This window comes from Salmo salar, chromosome ssa17 (assembly GCF_905237065.1).
Source record: "Salmo salar chromosome ssa17, Ssal_v3.1, whole genome shotgun sequence".
In the NCBI taxonomy this organism is placed as follows: domain Eukaryota; kingdom Metazoa; phylum Chordata; class Actinopteri; order Salmoniformes; family Salmonidae; genus Salmo; species Salmo salar.
In genome coordinates, this window is record NC_059458.1 from 62348346 (window position 1) to 62372253 (window position 23908).

At 44.1% G+C, this 23908-nt stretch overlaps 1 protein-coding gene across 1 annotated transcript; it reads right to left on the reverse strand.

Moving 5' to 3' along the window:
• Positions 1–1613: 1613 nt before the first annotated feature.
• Positions 1614–23653, reverse strand: LOC106576335 (protein mono-ADP-ribosyltransferase PARP12). The gene is made up of 12 exons (XM_014153463.2): positions 23235–23653; positions 22633–22768; positions 10821–11124; positions 8138–8188; positions 7726–7852; positions 7276–7441; positions 7048–7168; positions 5135–5231; positions 4888–4975; positions 4651–4781; positions 3920–4071; positions 1614–3809 (listed from the first exon to the last, which is right to left on the reverse strand). The coding sequence occupies exons 1-12, from the start codon at positions 23507–23509 to the stop codon at positions 2314–2316; spliced, it is 3144 nt and encodes a 1047-aa protein (XP_014008938.2). The 5' UTR covers positions 23510–23653; the 3' UTR covers positions 1614–2313.
• Between the last annotated feature and the right edge of the window lie 255 nt (positions 23654–23908).

Sequence of the window (23908 nt, forward strand, 5' to 3'; positions counted from 1 at the left end):
GAGGATGGGGGCATAATACCTAAAGGCTGCCTCTCCATGCCTCTTGGTCCTAGGCTTTGGGATAGTTAAAAGGCCAGTGCCAGTGGACCTGAGGGACCTACTGGGTACATAACTTAAATGCATGTCTGACATATTGGGGTGCACAATCGTGGATTGATTTAAAAACCAATAGAAGAATCTTAAAATTAATTCTAAGACTCACAGGCAGACCTTGAAACCAGTGTAATGTGTGCTCTCCGTCTGGTCTTGCCCAGTTCCCGTGCTGCAGAATTCTGTATGTTTTGCAGTTGACCAATAGCTTTCTTGGGTAGACTAGACAGGAGAGGATTACAGTAGTCAAACCTGCTTGTAATGAAACCATGGAAGAGATTCTCTGTATCACCTGTTCCTCAGGTGGTAAAAAGCTATTTTGGTCACATTCCTTAATTGTATGATTCAAAATTTTGTTCAGAATCTAAAATATCACCTTTGTTTTTTTACCTGGTGTTTTATCTTTATTGCCCGTGAATTAAAATGTGCGGCTAGATTTATCTCTGTGCTATGGCTCCAATAATGAGTACCTCGGTCTTGTCTTGATTCAGCTGAAGGAAGTTGTGAGCCATCCAAGTATTTCAATCATTAATACAGTCTAATAATTTATCCGTGGAGCTAAAATCCTCTGGGGACACAGAAATGTAAAGTTGTGTATCGTCTGCGTAGCAGTGAAAATCAATACTGGCTTTCTGATAACGCTGCCAAGGGGTAACATATGTAAACTGAACAGTACCGGACAAAAAAATGGATCGGTTAATTGTGGCCTGTGGAATGTTGTCCCACTCCTCTGTGTGAAGTTGCTGGATATTGGCGGGAACTGGAACACGCTGTCGTACATGTCGATCCAGAGCATCCCAAACATGCTCAATTGATGACATGACTGGTGAGTATGCAGGCCATGGAAGAGATGGGACATTTTCAGCTTCCAGGAATTGTGTACAGATCTTGTTCTCAACTGGCCTACCAGGTTAAATAAAGGTGAAATAATAAATAAATGTTCCATACAGATAAAACTTACACAGGTGTAAATGAGAACTTGTTCTCAACTGGCCTACCTGGTTAAATAAAGGTGAAATAATAAATAAATGTTCCATACAGATAAAACTTACACAGTTGTAAATGAGAACTTGTTCTCAACTGGCCTACCTGGTTAAATAAAGGCGAAATAATACATAAATGTTCCATACAGATAAAACTTACACAGGTGTAAATTGCTGCAGCCACTCCATCCATTAGCTCTGCATAACCTCATCTTTGTCTTGGCAACTATCAGTTTGTTTCCCTTAGAGACAGCCCTGGTAAACATCTCCTGATTCCCTAAAACACTTTCCAGGTCATCTTCCATCGTGCTAATGTTGGCACGTAATTCTCCCAGCTCTCTGGACCCATTATGTGGCATGTGGAACCTTCATTTACATCACAATAGGCCTGTTAGACACACAGGAGCAGCAGTAGTGAGTCATTGATTCAGTTTAATGTAAATAAAGATGATTTTTATCCCAAAAAAATAAGTTTCTGACATTAGGGTGTTTCCAAATATCTTAGAAAAGAGAAGGCTTGTCCAAAAAACATCCACAATCAATGATTTTCTGAGTTTATTCAGTTTAAAACAGACATCAAACTGGTTTCATTTACAAAATGTATCGACTGTGTCAGCAGACCTGAGTAAAGGAAACATGCTCATCAAATTCATATTTGTGCAAAATTACAAACGTCTGGTTTGTTGTTAACAGCTTTACTGTTATTTAGCCCTTACAGGTAAAGATACACAGCTATACTACATCTTTGATATGCAAATTAAATTATCATTCATCATTTTAATACATTTTCTTTCTTATTTTATTTTATTTTTTAGACGTTTGCCATCAAAACGTTTTACTTACTGCTCCATCCTGACAAAGGCAAATTATTGCAGAAGGCACTTGTTTTTTTCTTTGGTGTCCCTCCTTTGAGCTGTTGGAACACTGTACAGTGACTCAGGACGAGATCTAGTGGTGCTTGTTGTGGTAGATAGTGGACGACAGAAGGCACCTGTCGAGGGAGAGAACACCCGAGATAGGTTGCTTGCTGACGGGGAGAGTGTGCTTGGAGAATTGCTTGACGTGGAGGGGGAAGTGTGTGAGAGAGTTTGTGTGTAAGTGGGGGAGTATGATGAGTGAGAAAGTGTGTGATAAGGTGTGCTCAATGAGGATGAAGGGGATAATGGGTAAGAGGTACTGCTGGCAGGGAGTGTGTGAGTAGTGGTCGTTAAGCTGGTGTGAGCCAGAGATAGAGTGCCAGTTAAAGGGGAAAGTGCAGGAGACAGGGTGCTGGCTGGGGTAGTGAGCGTACGAGAGGGTGTACTGGCTGGGGAAGTGAGTGTGTGAGAGGGAGTATTGGCTGGGGTAGTGCGCATACGAGAGGGGGTACTGGCTGGGGTAGTGAGCGTGCGAGAGGGTGTACTGGCTGGGGTAGTGAGTGTGTGAGAGGGGGTACTGGCTGGGGTAGTGAGTGTGTGAGAGGGGGTACTGGCTGGGGTAGTGAGCGTGTGAGAGGGGGTACTGGCTGGGGTAGTGAGTGTGTGAGAGGGAGTATTGGCTGGGGTAGTGCGCGTACGAGAGGGGGTACTGGCTGGGGTAGTGAGCGTGCGAGAGGGTGTACTGGCTGGGGTAGTGAGTGTGTGAGAGGGGGTACTGGCTGGGGTAGTGAGTGTGTGAGAGGGGGTACTGGCTGGGGTAGTGAGCGTATGAGAGGGTGTACTGGCTGGGGTAGGGAGTGTGTGAGAGTGGGTACTGGCTGGGGTAGTGAGCGTATGAGAGGGGGTACTGGCTGGGGTAGTGAGCATATGAGAGGGGGTACTGGCTGGGGTAGTGAGCGTATGAGAGTGGGTACTGGCTGGGGTAGGGAGTGTGTGAGAGTGGGTACTGGCTGGGGTAGTGAGCGTATGAGAGGGGGTACTGGCTGGGGTAGTGAGAGCACGAGAGGGGGTGCTGGCTGGGGTAGTGAGTGCGTGAGAGGGGGTACTGGCTGGGGTAGTGAGCGTACAAGAGGGGGTACTGGCTGGGGTAGTGAGCGTACGAGAGGGGGTACTGGCTGGGGTAGTGAGTGTGTGAGAGGGGGTACTGGCTGGGGTAGTGAGCATACGAGAGGGTGTACTGGCTGGGGTAGTGAGTGTGTGAGAGGGGGACTGGCTGGGGTAGTGAGTGTGTGAGAGAAGTTTGCAAATGAGGGAGTGAAATCTGGGCCTAGGGTGGTATCCACCAATTGAGAACTTAGGGCTGGCTTTATGAGGACTGGAGATTGACTGAATGTTAATGGGGTTTGGTCAGGTTTAGGGAGAAACCGCGAAGCGGGAAGAGAACGGGTTGGATTAGAGGAAGTTGTGGCTGCAGTTTTAGATGGACTCAAAGTGGATGGAACTCTCTTCGATGTGGTAGCAGCAGCTATGGCTTGAATCCGGTTGGATTTTGGGGTTAAGGAAGTGGATTGGATAGAGACAGTCTTGGGTGGAGCTGGAGCCGAAGAGGTCCAGTGCATGACGCCATCATCGTATCTGATGAGGAACTCGGGGTACACCTGGTGCTTTTCAAACACCACATATATGGATGGGTTCAGGACATTGTCCACACAGCTGTCATAGAGAGTCGGGCTTCCCTCGCCTTTTGGAGGGGGACGACGGAGCGCCGAATTACCCCTTGTGTAGTCGCCAACAAGCACCTGACAAGCAAACATGGACCTCACTCCTGAGTCGCTGGTGTAGCTGTGTGAGTACTTGGCATCCCTGGCAAAGTAACTCCCTTAAACAAACAGAGAAGATCATCAGTAAAACAAAATGACTGACTATACTGAGATCATGACTGCTTCTAAAATCTGACTACACTTCTGACAGTTGGTTAACATGAGGTACCTTCGCCATACACAGTTCCATTGGTTCCACACAGCCTCCAGTCGAAGTTATCTCTGCAAATGGCGTCTACGTGTTTTGGGTCCGTTCCGTGGAAGAGATGTAGCTCCTTGCTATTTTTACCCCCATTGTTTTTCTTCATCAAATCTCTTTTCCTGAGAAAGAAGAAATTACCATTAGCTGCTGTTTAGAAATGACCATTAGCTGCTGTTTAGAAATGACCATTAGCTGCTGTTAAGAATACTATTTTTGGATGGTTATTCCCTATTGGAATTTGGCCTCCAGGTACCATATGTAAAGCCAGAGGTCACCGTAAAGCAGCTCTCAGTAACTGGTATCTGGGCCCCTAAGACATAAAATCGTCTATGGGTGTCTTTAAGCGATTAAGACGTTTCAAATGTATAGTCTTTTCAACCCCAAGATCTCCGCCTTGATTTAATGCTTTGGGAGTGAAAAAAGATAGGCAAGAGTATTTAGGTCAGCCCTCCCCTGAGAGGGGAGGGGGTGAGATTTGCTGAAGACCTCTTACATGAACACGTATGTCTATGTCTCTCTTGTCTAATAAACCTTTAAATATAGGAGATGTTCACACACCCTGACCATTTCTACACACCCATTTCTACACACCCTGGTGTTCAATTCCTGCTTACCCATAATCTTGTTCAAGCCAGGGTTTACATAGTGTTTTGGAAGTAACATGCTAGGATTGTGTGTGAGAGTTGATGTAAAAATACCACTGGAAGACTTCCCAGAGGTCCCTGTTTTGGACCCTCTCGATGCTGGTGATTTTGAAGCCCCTCATGGTCTTGTTGAAAAGTTCCTGGACATTCTGATAGTCCCTGTCAGAACTCAGAAGAGTGACTGTCTGCAGGAGCGAAAAACAAAAGGGTTGTCACAGCTGAAACCAAATGAAAGGCAATGTTAAACTTCCCTGCAAGTCAAAGCAGTAGAATCTCATGTAAACAAGTGACCTTGTATCCAATATCAGGTATGGCAGACTTGTCCCAAGATCCAGGAACAGCTCTGAAATTCTGAGAGGGGTTGCGTGGTCCATTTCTCCTGAAATGACATATGAAAAATAACCTTCATTTACAACACTAAGAAAATATCATTATGATTATAAGTAATCTATTAGGTAAATATAGAAACGGTGTAATAAAAAAATAATGGATTCAGAACATAGTACCCATTCTCAGTCCATTCCCATTCATACATTACCTGCTTCTTGCAGCTTGTGCGTCCACAGTTGAAACAAAGACAGGACGTCGTCTGACCATCCTTGCAGTACCATATCTTTCGTTATATTGCGTCATGTCTGTAATTACAAGAATAACTTTTTGAACCAGCATCCTTACAGTTAATGTTCAACATCTCTAACATCTAGGCTACCTGCTGCCGATTTTAGTACTATAATTTAAGGGGCGTACACTACCGATCAAAAGTTTTAGAACACCTATTCATTCAAGGGTTTCTCTTTATTTTACTATTTTCTACATTGTAGAATAATAGTGAAGACATCAAAACTATGAAATAACACATATGGAATCATGTAGTAACCACAAAAGTGTTAAACAAATCAAAATATATTTTATATGAGATTCTTCAAATAACCATCCTTTGCCTTTGATGAGAGCTTTGCACACACTTGGCATTCTTTCAACCAGCTTCATGAGGTAGTCACCTGGAATGCATTTCAATTAATATGTGTGCCTTCTTAAAAGTTAATTTCTTTCTTTCCTTCTTAATGCGTTTGAGCCAATCAGTTGTGTTGTGACCAGGTAGGGGTGGTATACACAAGATAGCCCTATTTGGTAAAATACCAAGTACATATTATGGCAAGAGCAGCTCAAATATGCAAAGAGAAATGACAGTCCATCATTACTTTAAGACATGAAGGTCAGTCAATCCAGAAAATGTCAAGAACTTCTCAAGTTTATTCAAGTGCAGCCGCAAAAACCATCAAGCGTTATGATGAAATTGGCTCTCATGAGGACCACCACAGAAATGGAAGACCCAGAGTTACCTCTGTTGCAGAGGATACGTTCTTTAGAGTTACCAGCCTCAGAAATTGCAGCCCAAATAAATGCTTCACAGAGTTCAAGTAACAGACACATCTCAGCATCAACTGTTCAGATGAGACTGTGTGAATCAGGCCTTCATGGTCCAATTGCCTCAAAGTAACCGCTACTAAAGGACAACAATAATAAGAAGAGACTTGCTTGGGCCAAGAAACACGAGCAATGGACATTAAACCAGTGGAAATCTGTTCTTTGGTCTGGAGTCCAAATTGGAGATGTTTAGTTCCAACCGCCGTGTCTTTGTGAGACGTGGTCTGGGTGAACGGATGATTTCTGCATGTGTATTTCCCACTGTAGAGCATGGAGGAGGTGGTGTTATGGTGTGGGGGTGCTTTGCTGGTGACTATGTCTGTGATTTATTTAGAATTCAAGGCACAGTTAACCAGCATGGCTAACACAGCATTCTGCAGCGATACGCCATCCCATCTAGTTTGGGCTTAGTGGGACTATCATTTGTTTTTCAACAGGACAATGACCCTAAACACACCTCCAGGCTGTGTAAGGGCTATTTTACCAAGAAGGAGAGTGATGGAGTGCTGCATCAGATGACCTGGCCTCCACAATCCCCTGACCTCAACCAAATTGAGATAGTTTGGGATGAGTCGGACCTCAGAGTGAAGGAAAAGCAGCCAATAAGTGCTCAGCATATGTGGGAACTGCTTCAAGACTGTTGGAAAAGCATTCCAGGTGAAGTTGGTTGAGAGAATGCCAAGAGTGTGCAAAGCTGTCATCAAGGCAAAGAGTGGCTATTTGAAGAATCCCCAAATAAAATATATTTTGTTTTGTTTAACATTTTGGTTAGTATATGATTCCATATATGTTATTTCATAGTTTTGATGTCATCACTACTATTCTACAATGTAGAAAATAGTAAAAATAAAGAAAAAACTTGAATGAGTAGGTGTTCTAAAACTTTTGACCGGTAGTATATAAGAGTAGCCTTTTAGACTCTAACAGTAACTTGTGCTAAGCGCTTATAACTAAAATATATTATTATTATTACTATTATTATTATTATTACATAAGGTTTTTCAAGAGTTTGAAATGTGTTACCTCTGAAACTCAGCTCATACGACTGCTGGCCTGCAGTGAACTTCACCACAGCACTTTGATCCTCCTGGTACTTTTTCTCAAGGTCTTCACTGGTGATGGACGACAATCTGTGCATCTCTTTCTGTGATTCATAGAAAAAAAACTCAAATTCAAGGGGAATAACAGTTTACTATCTCTATTATTGTCCTCGTAACACATCAGCCTGTTTGAGTGTTTCACACCACTTACGATGGATGCGTACTGGATCCATTTGCCGTACTCGTCCACCCAGAACCACACCCACTCTGTGGTGAGTACGTATGTGGGCTTGGTCACAGAGGAAACTGTGGAGAGGCGGCGAACTTCCCATAATCCGCGGCTCATGGAGTCGAAATGCACACGCCCAGATCCCTCACTGTGAAGGCATAACAAATGGTTAAAATAAAACTTGTGCTTAAAGGTAGACTCAGCGAAATGACGTTGCCACAAGCAGCACCGCAGATATTGAGATGAGAGAGATGCAGGACAGTCACACACAGTAACATATCTGCACATGTGCACGGGTTTGCTTCACGCTGTTACAATGTGGTAGCCACGGGACCAAAACAGCGGGGAAGTTGAGGCTTGCGCTCCAACGCTCTTAGTTGTTGGGGAAATCGCTGAGTCTATCTTTAAGTATGACATAACAACAAACTGTACCTGTGTATCTTAGAAGGGTCACAGAAGTCTCTCTCGATTGCTTCATTTTCTGGCAGAGCTGACCAAGTCTGTCCATTGTTCACTTCCCACTTGTAGGGCATTTTGAAGTGGACTCTTGAGCATCTCTCTGAAAGTCATACGTTTGCAGTGAGATGTGATATGTTGCTGAGTATCATTGTTGCACCTGGGTAACAGCCTGATTTGTCCCTGAATTGTGGTTTCACAGGGTTTGTATTGTGTATCTACTGACAACCTTGAAAGTTATAGATAAACTCATATCCGGCCGGCTGCCATAGCTTCTTCCTGAGTAAAATTGGGGCAAAGCCCTTGCAGCTGTTCTGCCAAAGCAAACATGGGAAAGCTATCCTCCAGACACTCTGCCGCCACACAATATCTCTCTCGTTAAATGTACCTCCTTGTTTGCAGTCCTCCTTGACAAAGAACAGGCAGATCTCATTCCTCACTGTAAATAAACAAATTAACAAACAAACATTTAGTTACATGAAATCAAAGTTGGCAACAGGGTTGAGGTCAATTCCAGTTCACTCATGAAGTAAACCAAATTCCAATTCCACATTTTCCTCACTAGCTAGGTTTCCATCCAGACTATCTGCGCATTTTCCCACCAGAGATGTGTTTCCATCAAATTGACTTGTTGCGGGTAAAAGGCTGAGCATGATGACATCGTGCACAGAAAAATTACTTTTGCGGTTAAATTCCCATGTACCGAATAACTGTTTTTGCGTTATATAGCGAATGTGCCCACTCTGGTATTGGCACGTGCGCTCTAGCCACCAGCTCGCAGATACAGTTGTGGGTACAGTCTACATGATGAGATTATTATGGACAAAAGAGCAAAATAATTTTTATTTGTCAAATGGCAGCCAAGCATTGATGATCATGTCACCAGAATAAAACCCTCAATGTTTATTGGAAAGGAGCATCAAGCGTATCACCTTGCACTTTCACCACCCTGAGAAGTTGACCATAACTTGTTTCATCTGTGGCCTAATAAACTGCATGTTTTCCTGAGTCGTAGTGGGAGGACCACACAACATGTCATCCCGTGACTCCAAGTTTACTTCAGTATTTGTGAATAAAAGCATTTCCACCATTTCTCGCACAATAACTTACGTTGTCCAGCCTATTTTTATGTCGATATTTGGAAAGTTTACCAATAAAAATTAAAAATTCAGGCCTGTCATGATATTTTTCATCCAACATGTACAGTTGAAGTCGGAAGTTTACATGCACCTTAGCCAAATACATTTAAACTCCGTTTTTTACAATTCCGGACATTTAATCCTAGTAAAAATTGCCTGTCTTAGGTCAGTTAGGATCACCACTTCATTTTAAGAATGTGAAATGTCAGAATAATAGTAGAGAGAATGATTTATTTCAGCTTTTATTTCTTTCATCACATTCCCAGTGGGTCAGAAGTTTACATACACTCAATTAGTATTTGGTAGCATTGCCTTCAAATTGTTTAACTTGGGTCAAACGTTTTGGGTAGCCTTCCACAAGCTTCCCACAATAAGTTGGGTGAATTTTGGCCCATTCCTCCTGACAGAGCTGGTGTAACTGAGTCAGGTTTGTAGGCCTCCTTGCTCGCACACGCCTTTTCAGTTCTGCCGACGAATTGTCTATAGGATTGAGGTCAGGCCTTTGTGATGGCCACTCCAATACCTTGACTTTGTTGTCCTTAAGCCATTTTGCCACAACTTTGAAAGTATGCTTGGGGTCATTGTCCATTTGGAAGACCCATTTGCGACCAAGCTTTAACTTCCGGACAGATGTCTTGAGATGTTGCTTCAATATATCAACATAATTTTCCCTTCCTCATGATGCCATCTATTTTGTGAAGTGCACCAGTCCTTCCTGCAGCAAAGCACCCCACAACATGATGCTGCCACCCCCGTGCTTCACGGTTGGGAAGGTGTTCTATGGCTTGCAAGCCTCCCCCTTTTCCCTCCAAACATAATGATGGTCATTATGACCAAACAGTACTATTTTTGTTTCATCAGACCAGAGGACATTTTTCCAAAAAGTATGATCTTTGTCCCCATGTGCAAACCGTAGTCTGGCTTTTTTATGGTGGTTTTGGAGCAGTGGCTTCTTCCTTGCTGAGCGGTCTTTCAGGTTATGTCGATATAGGACTTGTTTTACTGTGAATATAGATACTTTTGTACCTGTTTCCTCCAGCATCTTCACAAGGTCCTTTGCTGTTGTTTTGGGATTGATTTGCACTTTTCGCACCAAAGTACGTTCATCTCTAGGAGACAGAACGCGTCTCCTTCCTGAGCGGTATGACGGCTGCGTGGTCCCATGGTGTTTATACTTGCGTACTATTGTTTGTACAGATGAACGTGGTACCTTCAGGCATTTGGAAATTGCTCCCAAGGATGAACCAGACTTGTGGAGGTCTACAATTTTTTTTCTGAGGTCTTGGCTGATTTCTTTTGATTTTCCCATGATGTCAAGCAAAGAGGCACTGAGTTTGAAGGTAGGCCTTGAAATACATCCTATTGACTCAAATTATGTCACTTTGCCTATTAAAAGCTTCTAAAGCCATGACATCATTTTCTGGAATTTTCCAAGCTGTTTAAAGGCACAGTCAACTTACTGTATGTAAACTTCTGACCCACTGGAATTGTGATACAGTGAATTATAAGTGAAATGCTCTGTCTGTATACAATTGTTCGAACAATTCATTGTGTCATGCACAAAGTAGATGTCCTAACCGACTTGCCAAAACTATAGTTTGTTAACAAGAAATTTGTGGAGTGGCTGAAAAACGAGTTTTAATGACTCCAACCTAAGTGTATGTAAACTTCCGACTTCAACTGTACTTTACTCGCATAAAAAGGTTTGATGGAAACCTAGTTATTGAAAAGCATTTCAGAGAATTTGAATTTTATTGTACTTGTTTAATTGACTGGTCTGGAATTTAAATAGAATTGACCCCAACCCTGGCTGGCAAGCAAGTCCATAGAGAAATACTTCCAAGTAAGGGTTTGCACACAACTATAGTGACTGTTCTGAAACATTATTCCCCACTGAACACAACCCTGATGTTTGTTCCTGCAGCCATCTACCTGTATTTCTCTGAGGACAGCTCTGGGGCCTGTTGATAGAAGCAGCACTGCTGGCACCTTCACTTTTCATGGCCTGAATGTTTCGGTAGGTTGACAACATGGACGTCATTAGATCGTTTGGCACTCCCCTCTGCTGCAGAGTCCTTTGTGGGTGGGGCTCAAAGAAGTCATGACACCTGTTGCAGTCGGCTCCCGAGGAGCAGGTTCCTCTGATGTACCTGTCACACACATGAAGTCTCCTGCACCCCTCCTGATCCGGGCAGTTGCCATAAGGCCCGGCGCCTTTGTTATAGGAGTTGCACACCTGAAAGAGTGAGTGAAAAGGCTTTTAAAATACTTGTTTACCATACTCTATATGCAAGAAAACATGAGATGAACACACAGAGGTATTGGGTAAATCCATTTAAATTCAATCACTTTTTGACAGAAGCCGTATTGACTTGAACAGAACTTTCCATACACATTTACCCATTGTAGAAGTGCTACAGTTTTTGGACCTTAATACCAAAACCTTAATACCAAAACACAATGATGTTTTAAGTGAGAATAAAACAGCCTAATTCATACTCTTAGAGGTGCTTCCATTATAATGTGGTTTGTACCGCATACAAGGTAAAGCATTGGATTCTTCACCCACCACAGTAAGACATTATACCATTACGCTACCTTTTCATGCTTTAAAAAAAATGTCATTAAAGCAAGCTTTGCTTTTATACTTACAAGACTATCAGACTTGATTGAACTGTTTTGTCTTGTAGTAATGTGGTGCATCCCTGTATTTTCTTAAACCTTTATTTTAGCAATACATGTCATTGAAAAAATAACATCCTTTTATGGTCAGTATGTGCCCAACAGGTGGTGGTCTGCATTCCTAATTTCTGTAACTGTTAGCTTAATACGTAATATTGACTCAGAACCTCCTGTGTTTCAGACAGGGTCCTGTTTTATCAATTGCTGTGCTGATCAATGGACAGTTCATTACCGATGTCAAAATAAGATGTAGCTTAAAGTTGTTTGTACTTGTATTTATATTTGCAATAAAGATGGTTATGCAACAATAATACACTGTACAGTCCATTATCCCCCTGAAGAGTATGAATTCGGCTGTTTGAGAAGGTTTGAATCCGAAGCAACCAGCCTATACAGTTTGAAGTACAATACCAACATAGCTACTGTAGTAGGTCAAAGCTGTGTGCTGGAAAACCTTGGGAGAGCATGGGTGGAATAGGCATTGTGGTGCTCATGTGAATTTCATGTATTTTTCGGCTACAGACCAATGCCTATTCTCACTTAAAACTTAGTTTTTTGTTTTTAATTTCCATGGTTTTTCACCAAAGTGATTATTAAACATTATTCGACAGCTTAACACATGCTCTCCTTGTGAACCCTCACAATGTTGTGCATTTTATTTATTGATAAGATCCCAGCTCATAGTCCTACTAATCATTGCTCAAAGCAAATTGGTGAGGGCAAGGAAACAAAGACTGAAGCAAATATTTACTATGCGATTACACAATGTGGCTAGATGACTACAGGAGAGTGAAAAATGGATGAGCTGTTCTTAATGGAACTGGATGAGCTGTTCTTAATGGAAGGGTTCTGAAATATTCTCTCTCACCAACGTGAGGTGTGACCGTGAATGTATCATAGTCATCCACATCGGTGGAAGCGACGTGGGACACACAAAGGAGACAGCCCTGGTGCGTCAGATGTGAGCTGATTTGGAGGTAGTCATCTGAATATCTGACAACGGTGACTTACTCTGACATCCCACAGTGGAGGAGTTGGATGTTTCAGTGGGATGGGGAACATTAACAAGCGCATAGAGATGGCACAGCGCTCTGTTAACCAGCTGGTGTTTGCATTTCTCTGTGACAGGCGCATGCCCACAATCTGCCACTCTGCCATAAAGTACTGTATCCCTGGGCAGTACCTTAGGGATGGCGTGCATCTCACTGATCAGGGCAACGACCTCTTCTTTGAGAGTCTGAGAGCTGGGGTCGTATCCACAAAGCATCTCAGGGTAGACAATTGTCCATAAATGCTGAGCATAGAGACATTTTACTCCTACTCTTATGGGGGAAAAAATTTAAAAGCTATGCAAGAAGCATCTTTAGTCGTAAGAATCACACCTAGATGACAGATGTTTAGGACACATCATGAGCTGTCCTAACCAGTTAAGAGTTACCAGCAGGTGTCTTGATTATAGAAAAAGGCAGCGAGTCAGTGGTTCCGGCACCACAGACAGGCAATTGCTTTGGAGTTAAAAGAATGTTTTGATATTTCTACATGATCAACCCATAAATAATCTTGACCTACATGTAACAGTACCTCTTGCGCTTTCGACAATGATTTTACATGAGGCCTAATTCACATGATTTATGCCTACCACTAGGCTAATAAATAATCACATTTTTCTTTCGATTATTTATTTAACCTACATGTTATTTCAAGCAGAATATCACATTGTTAATAAAGATACCTAAAAATTGGTCATGCCTATAAGTGGGCAATTGAAATAATTTAATTGTGTTCGGTAAAAATGATACACCTTTCAAACGTTTATGCAACATTATCGGCAAGTAATAACTGTGCCAAAGCGATTTAGAGTTGTTTAACAGGAGTGCCGAGTATGTGACTATAACGATAATATTATACAAATTCTGTTTTTAAACCATTATACTGTTTTTAAACCATTATATTATAATGCCTTTTACATTATTCAAAATATCGAAATTGGAAAAAATATAATAATAATGATGCATGCCAACATATTAGGAAGGAATTAAGAGTGAAAATGTCAGGTAAAAATTGTATCAAACGTTTTACCATTGCAACATTTTCTGTACAGTCATATTGGCCGTGGTTGTCTGAAGCGTGCTATAAATTTCCCCGCTGGCGATGCCTCATCGCCATTGGTTTTTCCCATAGCCGCGGGAAGTAGGGGTGATACGCATCCCCTGAAATATCAGAATAAATAAAAAATCATAATAATAAAAAATAAATGACATTTTGAAAAATATATATATATTCACAAAAGTGGGCCTTTACTAATCCTGACCGATATAGCCATCTGTAGCGATTTTTATCAATTGCAATCTGAGCCAGGTGTGCATGATTTGAAAGCTTGTTCTATTGCCAACAAGACTAGCTAAGTTATAAAATATGATATTACAGTGTCAGGCTTTCACAATCCAATTCAGGAAACCGATCGTAATTTTGTGCCTGTGCAGCAGCAATTTTTTTTCTGTTCAGGGTATGATGCCATGTCATATTGTAAATGTATGAAATGTATGCATTCACTACTGTAAGTCTCTCTGGATAAGAGCGTCTGCTAAATGACTAAAATGTCAAATGTCAAATATTGTAACTGTACAAACATAGTGATCATAAACATTGACACTGTTTAATATGATATGAGTTTTATGATAAGAAAATGTGAAGTGCACATTTGGACAGGTGTTTGGCTTGCTTGTATGACATCAAAGCAGCATTCATTATAATCCTCAACATCTCATATTTCAAGATATTGTACATTGAGTCCTCTTATTTCACAGCATTGCCCTCACTCAGTCAACAAAACATTTACACAAGTTTCCCAATTAGCGGGAGGGATGGGGGCAACTTCGTGTCGCGCGCAGGGCTCAAGTTGAGAACGTCTGTCAGTCAAAACCCATACAGCGCTGTGAAGCGCAGAGCCTGAGGTCTGACCACATGTATAGCATCTTACTCTACAGCCACTGCGTTCCAATTTAGGCGTGCCCAAATCTGCCATTTTCAACCTGTGTACGGGTACGAGTGTAAAAGGTTAACATTTTTTACGACAATTATAAAAATATAAAAAACTCAACAAAAATAATCATATTTGCATATGTTGTAGCTTAGACCCTATTTTACATCATATAAAGTTGTTATGTTGTGCCCGCCATCAGTTGAGACACAACATGCTTTAGAATACAGAGTGGGTGTCATGTTTTGGCTGATAAATGTACTAAAATGGGAATACAATTGAAATGTCTACTTTCAAAATGGTACCAGAAAGATTGTTGGAGGTGTACATATCAGATAACGTTGACTTGAAATGGAAAATCTGTGGTTTTAAATTATATTGTCAATCCTCCACAGGAAACCTATTGAAATCATAGAAAAATAGACAATAGTATAGACAAAATGACCATTTATAGTTGACATTCAACGGTGTGTGGACCTGCGGTCATCTTTGTGGTAGAAATTAGAAGTAAAAATTTCAATTGAATTTACATTTCAATGGAGTACTAGCTAAATTGTTCTGAAGTAGCAATGTGCGGTTTGAATTATAACCTGCAGTCCCCGCGGTTATATCCACGAGGTGGGCAGGTATAAGGTCATTAAATATTGTGTGGCTGAATGGCGGGTGTGTGGCGGGCGTGTGGCGGGCGGGTTGAATAAAGAGAAAACAATACCATAAAAAATCCATACAGTGCATTCGGAAAGTATTCAGACTGCTTGACTTTTTCCACATTTTGTTACATTACAGCCTTATTCTTTCACCCCCTCATCAACCTACACACAATAACACATAACGCCAAAGCAAAAACAGGTGGATACATTTTTCCAAATTTATGAAAAATAAAAAAATGAAATATCACATTTACATAAGTATTCAGACCCTTTACTTATTCCATTGAAAAATAATGGAAGCCACTGTGTTCTTGGAGACCTTCAATGCTTCAGACATTTTTTGGTATCCTTCCCCAGAATCCTGTCTCGGAGCTCTATGGACAATTCCTTCGACCTCATGGCTTGATTTTTGCTCTGACATGCACTCTCAACCATGGGACCTTATATAGACAGGTGTGTGCCTTTCCAAATCATGTCCAATCAATTGAATTTACCACAGGTGGACTCCAATCAAGTTGTAGAAACATCTCAAGGATGATCAATGGAAACAGGATGCACCTGAGCTCAATTTCGAGTCTCAAAGCAAAGGGTCTGAACACTTATGTAAATGTTTATTTTTATTTTTAATACATTTGCAAAAACCAAAAAAATACTGTTTTCGCTTTGTCATTATGGGGTATTGTGTGTGGATTGATGAGGGGGAAAAAACGATTTGATCCATTCAAAACTAATTCAGGATCGGTGTTCTGTCCGCGGGACGGCTGAGCAAACGTAGGCTAATGCGATTAGCATGCAGTTGTAAGAAACAAAAACAATTCCCAGGACATAGACATATCTGATATGGGCAGAAAGCTTCAATTCCTGTTAATCTAACTGCACTGTCCAATTTACAGTAGCTATTAGAGTGAAAGAATACCATGCAATTGTTTGAGGAGAGTGCACAATTATGAACTTGAAAATGTATCAATAAACCAATTAGGCACATATGGGCAGTCTTGATACAACATTTTGAATAGATAGGCAATAGTTCATTGGATCTGTCTAAAACTTTGCACATACAGTGCTGTCATCTAGTGGCCAAAGTCTAAATTGCCCCTGGGCTAAAATAATTCATTATGCCCTTTCTCTTGCATTTCAAAGATGATAGTACAAAAAAATACTAAATAAATTGTTTTTTATTTTCTTTGTATTATCTTTTACCAGATCTAATGTGTTATATTCGCCTACATTCCATTCACATTTCCACAAACTTCAAAGTGTTTCCATTCAAATGGTATCAAGAATATGCATATCCTTGCCTCAGGGCCTGAGCTACAGACAGTTAGATTTGGGTATGTCATTTTAGGCGAAAATTGAAAAAAAGGTGCGGATTCTTAGAATAAGGCTGTAACATAACAAAATGTGGAAAGAGGGAATGGGTCTGAATACTTTATGAATGCACTATAAATGTATAATTCCTGTGCAATATATATATCTATAAGCTACATTGAGGTTTTTCTTGAATGACAAGCGACACGTCTGGAGGAAACCTGGCACTATCCCTATGGTGAAGCACGGTGGTGGCAGCATCATGCTGTGGGGATGTTTTTCAGTGGCAGGGACTGGAAGACTAGTCAGGATCAAGGAAAATATGAATGGAGCAAAGTACAGAGAGATCCTTGATGAAAACTTGCTCAGGACCTCAGACTGGAGCAAAGGCTCACCTTCCAACAGGACAACGACCCTAAGCACACAGCCAAGACAACGCTGGAGTGGCTTCAGGACAAGTCTCTGAATATCTTTGAGTGGCCCAGCCAGAGCCGGACTTGAACCCAATCGAACATCTCTGGAGAGACCTGAAAATAGCTGTGCAGCGACGCTCTCCATCCAACCTGATAGAGCATGAGAGGATCTGCAGAGAAGAATGGGAGAAACAACCCAAATACAGGTGGGCCAAGCTTGTAGCGTCATACTCAAGAAGACTCAAGGCTGTAATCACTGCCAAAGGTGCTTCAACAAAGTATTGAGTAAATGGTCTGAACACTTATGTAAATGTGATATTTCCGTTTTATTTTTATTTGCAACAATTTCTAAAAACCTGTTTTTGCTTTGTCATAATGGGATATTTAAAAATATATATTTTTTTAGAATAAGGCTGTAATGTAGCAAAATGTGGAAAAAGTCAAGGGGCCTGGATACTCTCCGTATGCACTGTAGGGTGTAAACATGTTTTGATTCAAATCATAGGCCTATTATATTGAATGTAGGCTACCTGTTCTGCATGTGTTCATGTCACGATTCCCACCGACGGTGGCGCCCCCTCCTGCAGGGCCCTCAGGGCCCTCATAGACCACTATAGATGCAGTCTCCGGGCGGACGTCCGCAGGGAGCTGGCCTGTCGAGATGCCGCTCTATCCCTGGACGAGCTCATCGACATGTCCATTCGTTTGGACAATCTGCTGGCTGCCCGCGGGCGTTCGGAGAGGGTCCTGCCCGTTGCCCTATGGAGGTAGGGGGGGCCGTGCCAAGGGGCACCGGAGGAGCTGGCTCCTCCTGCACCAGCTGTGGTCGGAGAGGACACACGGCCGACCGGTGCTGGAGGAGCCAGTCTGGGAGTCGAGAGGGCAGGCAGAACACTTCTCGGTCACCCCAGGTGAGTCAGCACCACATTCACCCAGAACCCCCTGTTGGTCACGTGTTCTTACCTGTTTTGTTTTCTAAATTTTTTCCCTCTTCCCAGCATAGGGCGCTAGTCGATTCAGGCGCAGCTGGGAACTTTATGGATCGTGGACTTGCCATTAAGCTGGGCATTCCGCGGGTGCCGATAGATCCCCCCTTCCCCGTGCACTCCCTAGATAGCCGACCATTAAGGGTCAGGGCTAGTCAGGGAGTCTACGGTGCCACTGGACATGGTAACGCAGGGGAATCATAAGGAACGCATTAGTTTTTTCCTTATTGATTCGCCTGCGTTTCCGGTTGTGCTGGGGGTCCCCTGGCTGGCTGGTCACAATCCCCGTATTTCGTGGAAAGAGGGGGTTCTCCAGGGGTGGTCAGAGGAGTGTTCAGGGAGGTGTCTAGGAGTTTCCATAGGTGCCACGTCGGTGGAGAGTCCAGACCAGGTGTCCCCCGTGCTGCGCTTCCCAAGAGTCACGTGTACCCCTTGTCACAGGAGGAGACAGCGGCTATGGAGACATATGTCACTGAATCCCTGGGACAGGGGTACATTCGGCCCTCCATCTCTCCCGCCTCCTCGAGTTTCTTTTTTGTGAAGAAAAAGGAGGGAGGTCTGCGTCCGTGCATTGATTACAGAGGTCTAAACGCTATCACGGTGGGGTTTAGTTACCCACTACCTCTCATCGCTACGGCGGTGGAATCATTTCACGGAGCAAAGTTCTTCACGAAACTGGATCTCAGGAGCGCGTATAACCTGGTGCGTATCAAGAAGGGAGACGAGTGGAAAACCACCTTTAGTACCACATCAGGCCATTATGAGTACCTCGTCATGCCGTATGGGTTGAAAAATGCTCCAGCCGTCTTTCAATCCTTTGTTGACGAGATTCTCAGGGACCTGCACGGGCAGGGCGTGATTGTCTATATCGATGACATTCTGATATATTCCGCCACCCGCTCCGCGCATGTGTCCCTGGTGCGCAAGGTGCTTGGTAGACTGCTGGAGCATGACCTATACGTTAAGGCTGAGAAATGTGTGTTTTCCAAACAAGCCGATTCCTTTCTGGGTTATCGCATTTCCACCACGGGGGTGGTGATGGAGTGTGACCGCGTTAAGGCCGTGCGTAATTGGCCGACTCCAACCACGGTGAAGGAAGTGCAGCGGTTCTTAGGCTTTGCCAATTACTACCGGAGGTTTATCCGGGGTTTTGGCCAGGTAGCGGCTCCCATTACCTCACTGCTGAAGGGGGGGCCGGTGCGTTTGCGATGGTCGACGGAGGCGGACGGAGCCTTCAAGAAGTTGAAGACCCTCTTCACTGACGCACCCGTGTTGGCGCACCCGGACCCGTCTCTAGCATTCATAGTGGAGGTGGACGCATCCGAGGCTGGCGTGGGTGCCGTGCTATCACAGCGCTCGGGCACGCCATCGAAACTCCGCCCCTGCGCTTTCTTTTCGAAAAAGCTCAGTTCGGCGGAGCGTAACTATGATGTGGGGGACAGGGAGTTGCTAGCGGTGGTAAAAGCTTTGAGGGTGTGGCGGCACTGGCTTGAGGGGGCTAAACACCCCTTTCTCATCTGGACCGACCACCGAAACCTGGAGTACATCCGGGCAGCGAGGAGACTGAATCCGCGTCAGGCAAGGTGGGCCATGTTCTTCGCCCGGTTTAGGTTCACTATCTCCTGTAGACCGGGTTCCCTTAACACTAGAGCCGACGCGCTGTCCCGTCTCTATGACACGGAGGACCGGCCCATCGATCCAACTCCCATCATTCCACCGTCTAGGCTGGTGGCACCGGTGGTATGGGAGGTGGACGCGGACATCGAGCGGGCATTAGTGTTGGAACCTGCGCCTGCGCCGGTTCCCGTGGGTCGCATGTATGTGCCGCTCAGTGTTCGTGATCGTTTGATTCGATGGGCGCACACGCTACCTACTGCGGGTCATCCTGGTGTGGCGAGGACAGTGCGGAGTCTCAGGGGGAAGTACTGGTGGCCCACCTTGGCTAAGGACGTGAGGTCCTATGTCTCTTCCTGTTCGGTGTGCGCTCAGAGTAAGGCTCCTAGGCATCTACCGAGAGGGAAGTTACAGCCCCTCCCCGTTCCACAACGGCCATGGTCGCACCTGTCTATAGATTTCTTGACAGATCTTCCCCCCTCTCAGGGGAACACTGCGATTCTGGTGGTTGTGGATCGGTTCTCTAAGTCCTGCCGTCTCCTCCCATTGCCCGGTCTCCCTACGGCCCTGCAGACTGCGGAGGCCCTATTTACCCACGTCTTCCGGCACTACGGGGTGCCGGAGGACATTGTCTCTGATCGAGGTTCCCAGTTCACATCCAGGGTCTGGAGGGCGTTTATGGAGCGGCTGGGGGTCTCGGTCAGTTTGACCTCCGGTTTTCACCCCGAGAGCAATGGGCAGGCGGAGAGGGTGAACCAGGAGGTGGGCAGGTTTCTGAGGTCGTATTGCCACGACCGGCCAGGGGAGTGGGCGAGGTACATTCCCTGGGCTGAGTTAGCCCAGAACACACTTCGCCACTCCTCTACTAACATGTCACCCTTTCAGTGTGTTTTGGGTTACCAGCCGGTCCTGGCACCATGGCACCGGAGCCAGACCGAGGCTCCTGCGGTGGAGGACTGGGTACAGCACTCCAAGGAGACCTGGAGAGCCGTCCAGGACTCCCTGAAGGAGGCCAGTGGACGGCAGAAGAGGAGTGCTGACCGCCACCGCAGTGAGGCACCCGTGTTCGTACCGGGAGACAGGGTCTGGCTCTCGACCCGGAACCTGCCCCTCCGCGTGCCCTGCCGGAAGCTGGGGCCGCAGTGTGTGGGGCCCTTTAAAGTCCTGAGGAGGATAAATGAGGTGTGTTATCGGTTACAACTCCCTTCCTATTACCGTATTAACCCCTCGTTTCATGTGTCTCTCCTCAGGCCGGTGGTAGCTGGTCTCCTGCAGGAAGGTGAGGTGCCGGAGGTCCCTCCACCCCCTCTGGACATTGGGGGGTCCCCGGCGTACAGCATACGGGCCATTCTGGACTCGAGACTCCGGGCGAGGGGCCTGCAGTACCTCGTGGACTGGGAGGGGTACGGCCCGGAGGAGAGGTGCTGGGTGGCGGCGGAGGACGTCTTGGACCCATCCATGTTGAAGGATTTCCATCGCCTCCGTCCGGATCGCCCTGCGCCTCGCCCTCCGGGTCGTCCTCGAGGCCGGTGTCGGCGCGCTGTGGGAGCCGCGCGTCAGGAGGGGAGTACTGTCACGATTCCCACCGACGGTGGCGCCCCCTCCTGCTCGGGTGGCGCTCGGCGGTCGTCGTCACCGGCCTATTAGCTACCACTGATTCCCTTTTTGGTTTTCCTTTCTTTTTGGTTTTGTGCACCTGTGTTTAGTTTGTTTAATTAGCGGGGCTATTTATGTTAGCTGGTCCGCTTCCGTGTTGTGCGGGATTATTTCTATTGTGGCGGCTCATGTTCGTGTCGGCGCTATTTTACGCCGTGTCTATTTTCTCCCCTGTGTTTGGGAGTATTTTGTTTGATGAGTGAGTGTACATTAAATACGCCACTACCCTGTGCTCGCTGCTTCCTGTGCCTCATTCCTTCACCACGACTGCCAATCCGTTACAGTTCATGTGTGTAAAATTGTCTTGGTTGACAGGGTAGGCTACCGGCAGTGCTGTAGGCCTACTGGAGGGTAAATGCAAGTAAACGCCATTTACCCACCTTTTTCAGAAAAATGCATTGAAAGTATAGGGAGCGTTAGTTTTTTCACCGTGACCATTAATCATAGTTTACCCACCTATTTTTTTTACCACCACATCACTGGCTACCGGTAGGTCTATTAGAAGTTCATGTTAATACACATTGTAGCCTGGTCTAGTAAAGTTGACCGTGTGTGTTAGGGTGACCATCCCAGTTTTCCCAGGACAGTTTCAGCCCCATTTCAGGTGTTCTGACTTTTCAGGCTACAAAAAAGGTACATTTGTCAGATAATATAGGCTAATGAATGGTAATCCCTGAATGTCATTAGGTACACTTTTTGGTGTTTTCTAACAGATGTCTATTTACATTCATCAAATGGCAAGAGTATACATGAAGTTTGGATGCCAGAATTATTTTGGAGTGGACAAACATGCCTACTGTTCAAGTCCAAAAGATCACTTTCTGACCACTTCTTCCATGGGCAAACATATGGAAAGTTTTATTTACATAAAATGGGATGCTGTCAAAAAGTGATTGAATTCAAATGGATTTTAATATGTGCAGACAGCACCTCTTCATCAGTCACACACACACACACACACACACACACACACACAGTGGCAGGTTCTATACTTTTGGGGCCTCTAAGAGATTTTTGGTTGCCCCCTCACCTCACACATTTTGCCATAATTTATGCCATGTTAATGATATCTGAGTGAGAGTAACTAACAAAATCAATGGGGGCCCTCTAGAGGTCAGCGGTCCTGCATGCCTGGTTGGTATTTGGCCATGATTACTACAAGTTTAGATAGCTGGATAGACTAACTTACCAATCTCAAAATGGTTAGCTGACATGACTAATTGAGTGACTGTCAGTGACTGACCTAATAAGAGAGAAATTGCTGATACACAAACAAATGTTGAAATTGCACCTTGTGTATTACACTATTCTAACTCTCAACAATAAATTGAGACCGATAGATTCCCCCACCCCCTTGCTTATGTCGCTTATGTCTGGAGCTGGCCCTGCACACACGCAGACACACACATTCCACTGATCCACATCAGCAGTTAGAGGTAAACGGTTGGCTCTTACCGGTGGAAGGAGGGAGTTGTCATTCTGTAATAATAGCTGCCGGAGTTCCTGTCTACTCAGCGTCTCAAGTTTATGCTCTCTCAAAACTATGGAGTTGTGTTCAGAGTGCAGGTCATGGCCAAAGTGGCATGTCCGCCTGGGAGTCAAAGTATCAATAAACAGGTCAATAAACATGCAAGGCATAATTCAGTTGGCTGAGTTAATTCAACATCTAAACCCCATTGAATTTTTCAACACTGTTGCAGTTTCAAGTTTTGGCCTGAAATACCTCAAATGTAATAATATTAATAACCAGTTGCAATGATACATTTAATGTGTAGGCACACAGTCTAACATTGGGCGAGTTCGTTTTGCATGGCCTCGTGCCCTGAATGAGTTTAATCAGGCCATGCAAAACAAACTGTCCTACTTTAAGACTTCTTTGGTCCTATAGTTGCGTTTAGACAGGCAGCCCAATTCTGATCTTTTTTCAATAATTGGTCCTCTGTCCAATCACATCAGCTCTAAAAAAGATCAGATTATGGAAACAAGTTCCGAATTTGATTGCCTGTCTAAACGCAGCCTATTTAGTCCATATCGTACAAAACATATTTTATGCTTACCTTCCCCTACTATTCTTACAGTCCCCAAATAGATACAATTTACATAGGTGTAAATCATTGCAGCCATCACATTGCTGAGCCTTGCAGCGTCTAACTTTCGTTTTCGCAATAATGCGTACATTTCCATTGCACACTGCTATAGAACATAAATCGTTTTCAACAAGTTTATCAAGAGCGCAGATCATATCTGCCCCACACCCAATATCTGCCAGACCTGCATAGTCCAATGTTCCCTGATGATTGCAAATGACTTTTAATAACAATTGCTGAGCCATCTCGCAATGACTAACGCGACTGTTTTTCCTGGTTTAGGACAGTGGACCACAGGATACCGCTACATCAAAGACAATACAGTATGAAGATAGGCAAAAACTGCTTCTCCAATAGAAATCCCCGATCGCACTGGGCGATGTCATGACGACGTTGGCTAGCAAAGCGCATGCGTAGAAAACGTTGTTGCGTCTCACACCAAACTGCGCATGTGCGGGCAGTCAATCAAAGGCATTCGTTCGATATAAAGTAGTTTTTACGAAAATTTGTCAATTTCACGAGGTTGGAGTAAAAACATGTTAAAATACTTAAGACATTGTATCGAATTTGGTTGTGTCTTTAGATTTCGAGAAAATGAACAACTCAGGAATAATGTTTAATTTCTCTCATTGACTTCTCAAATC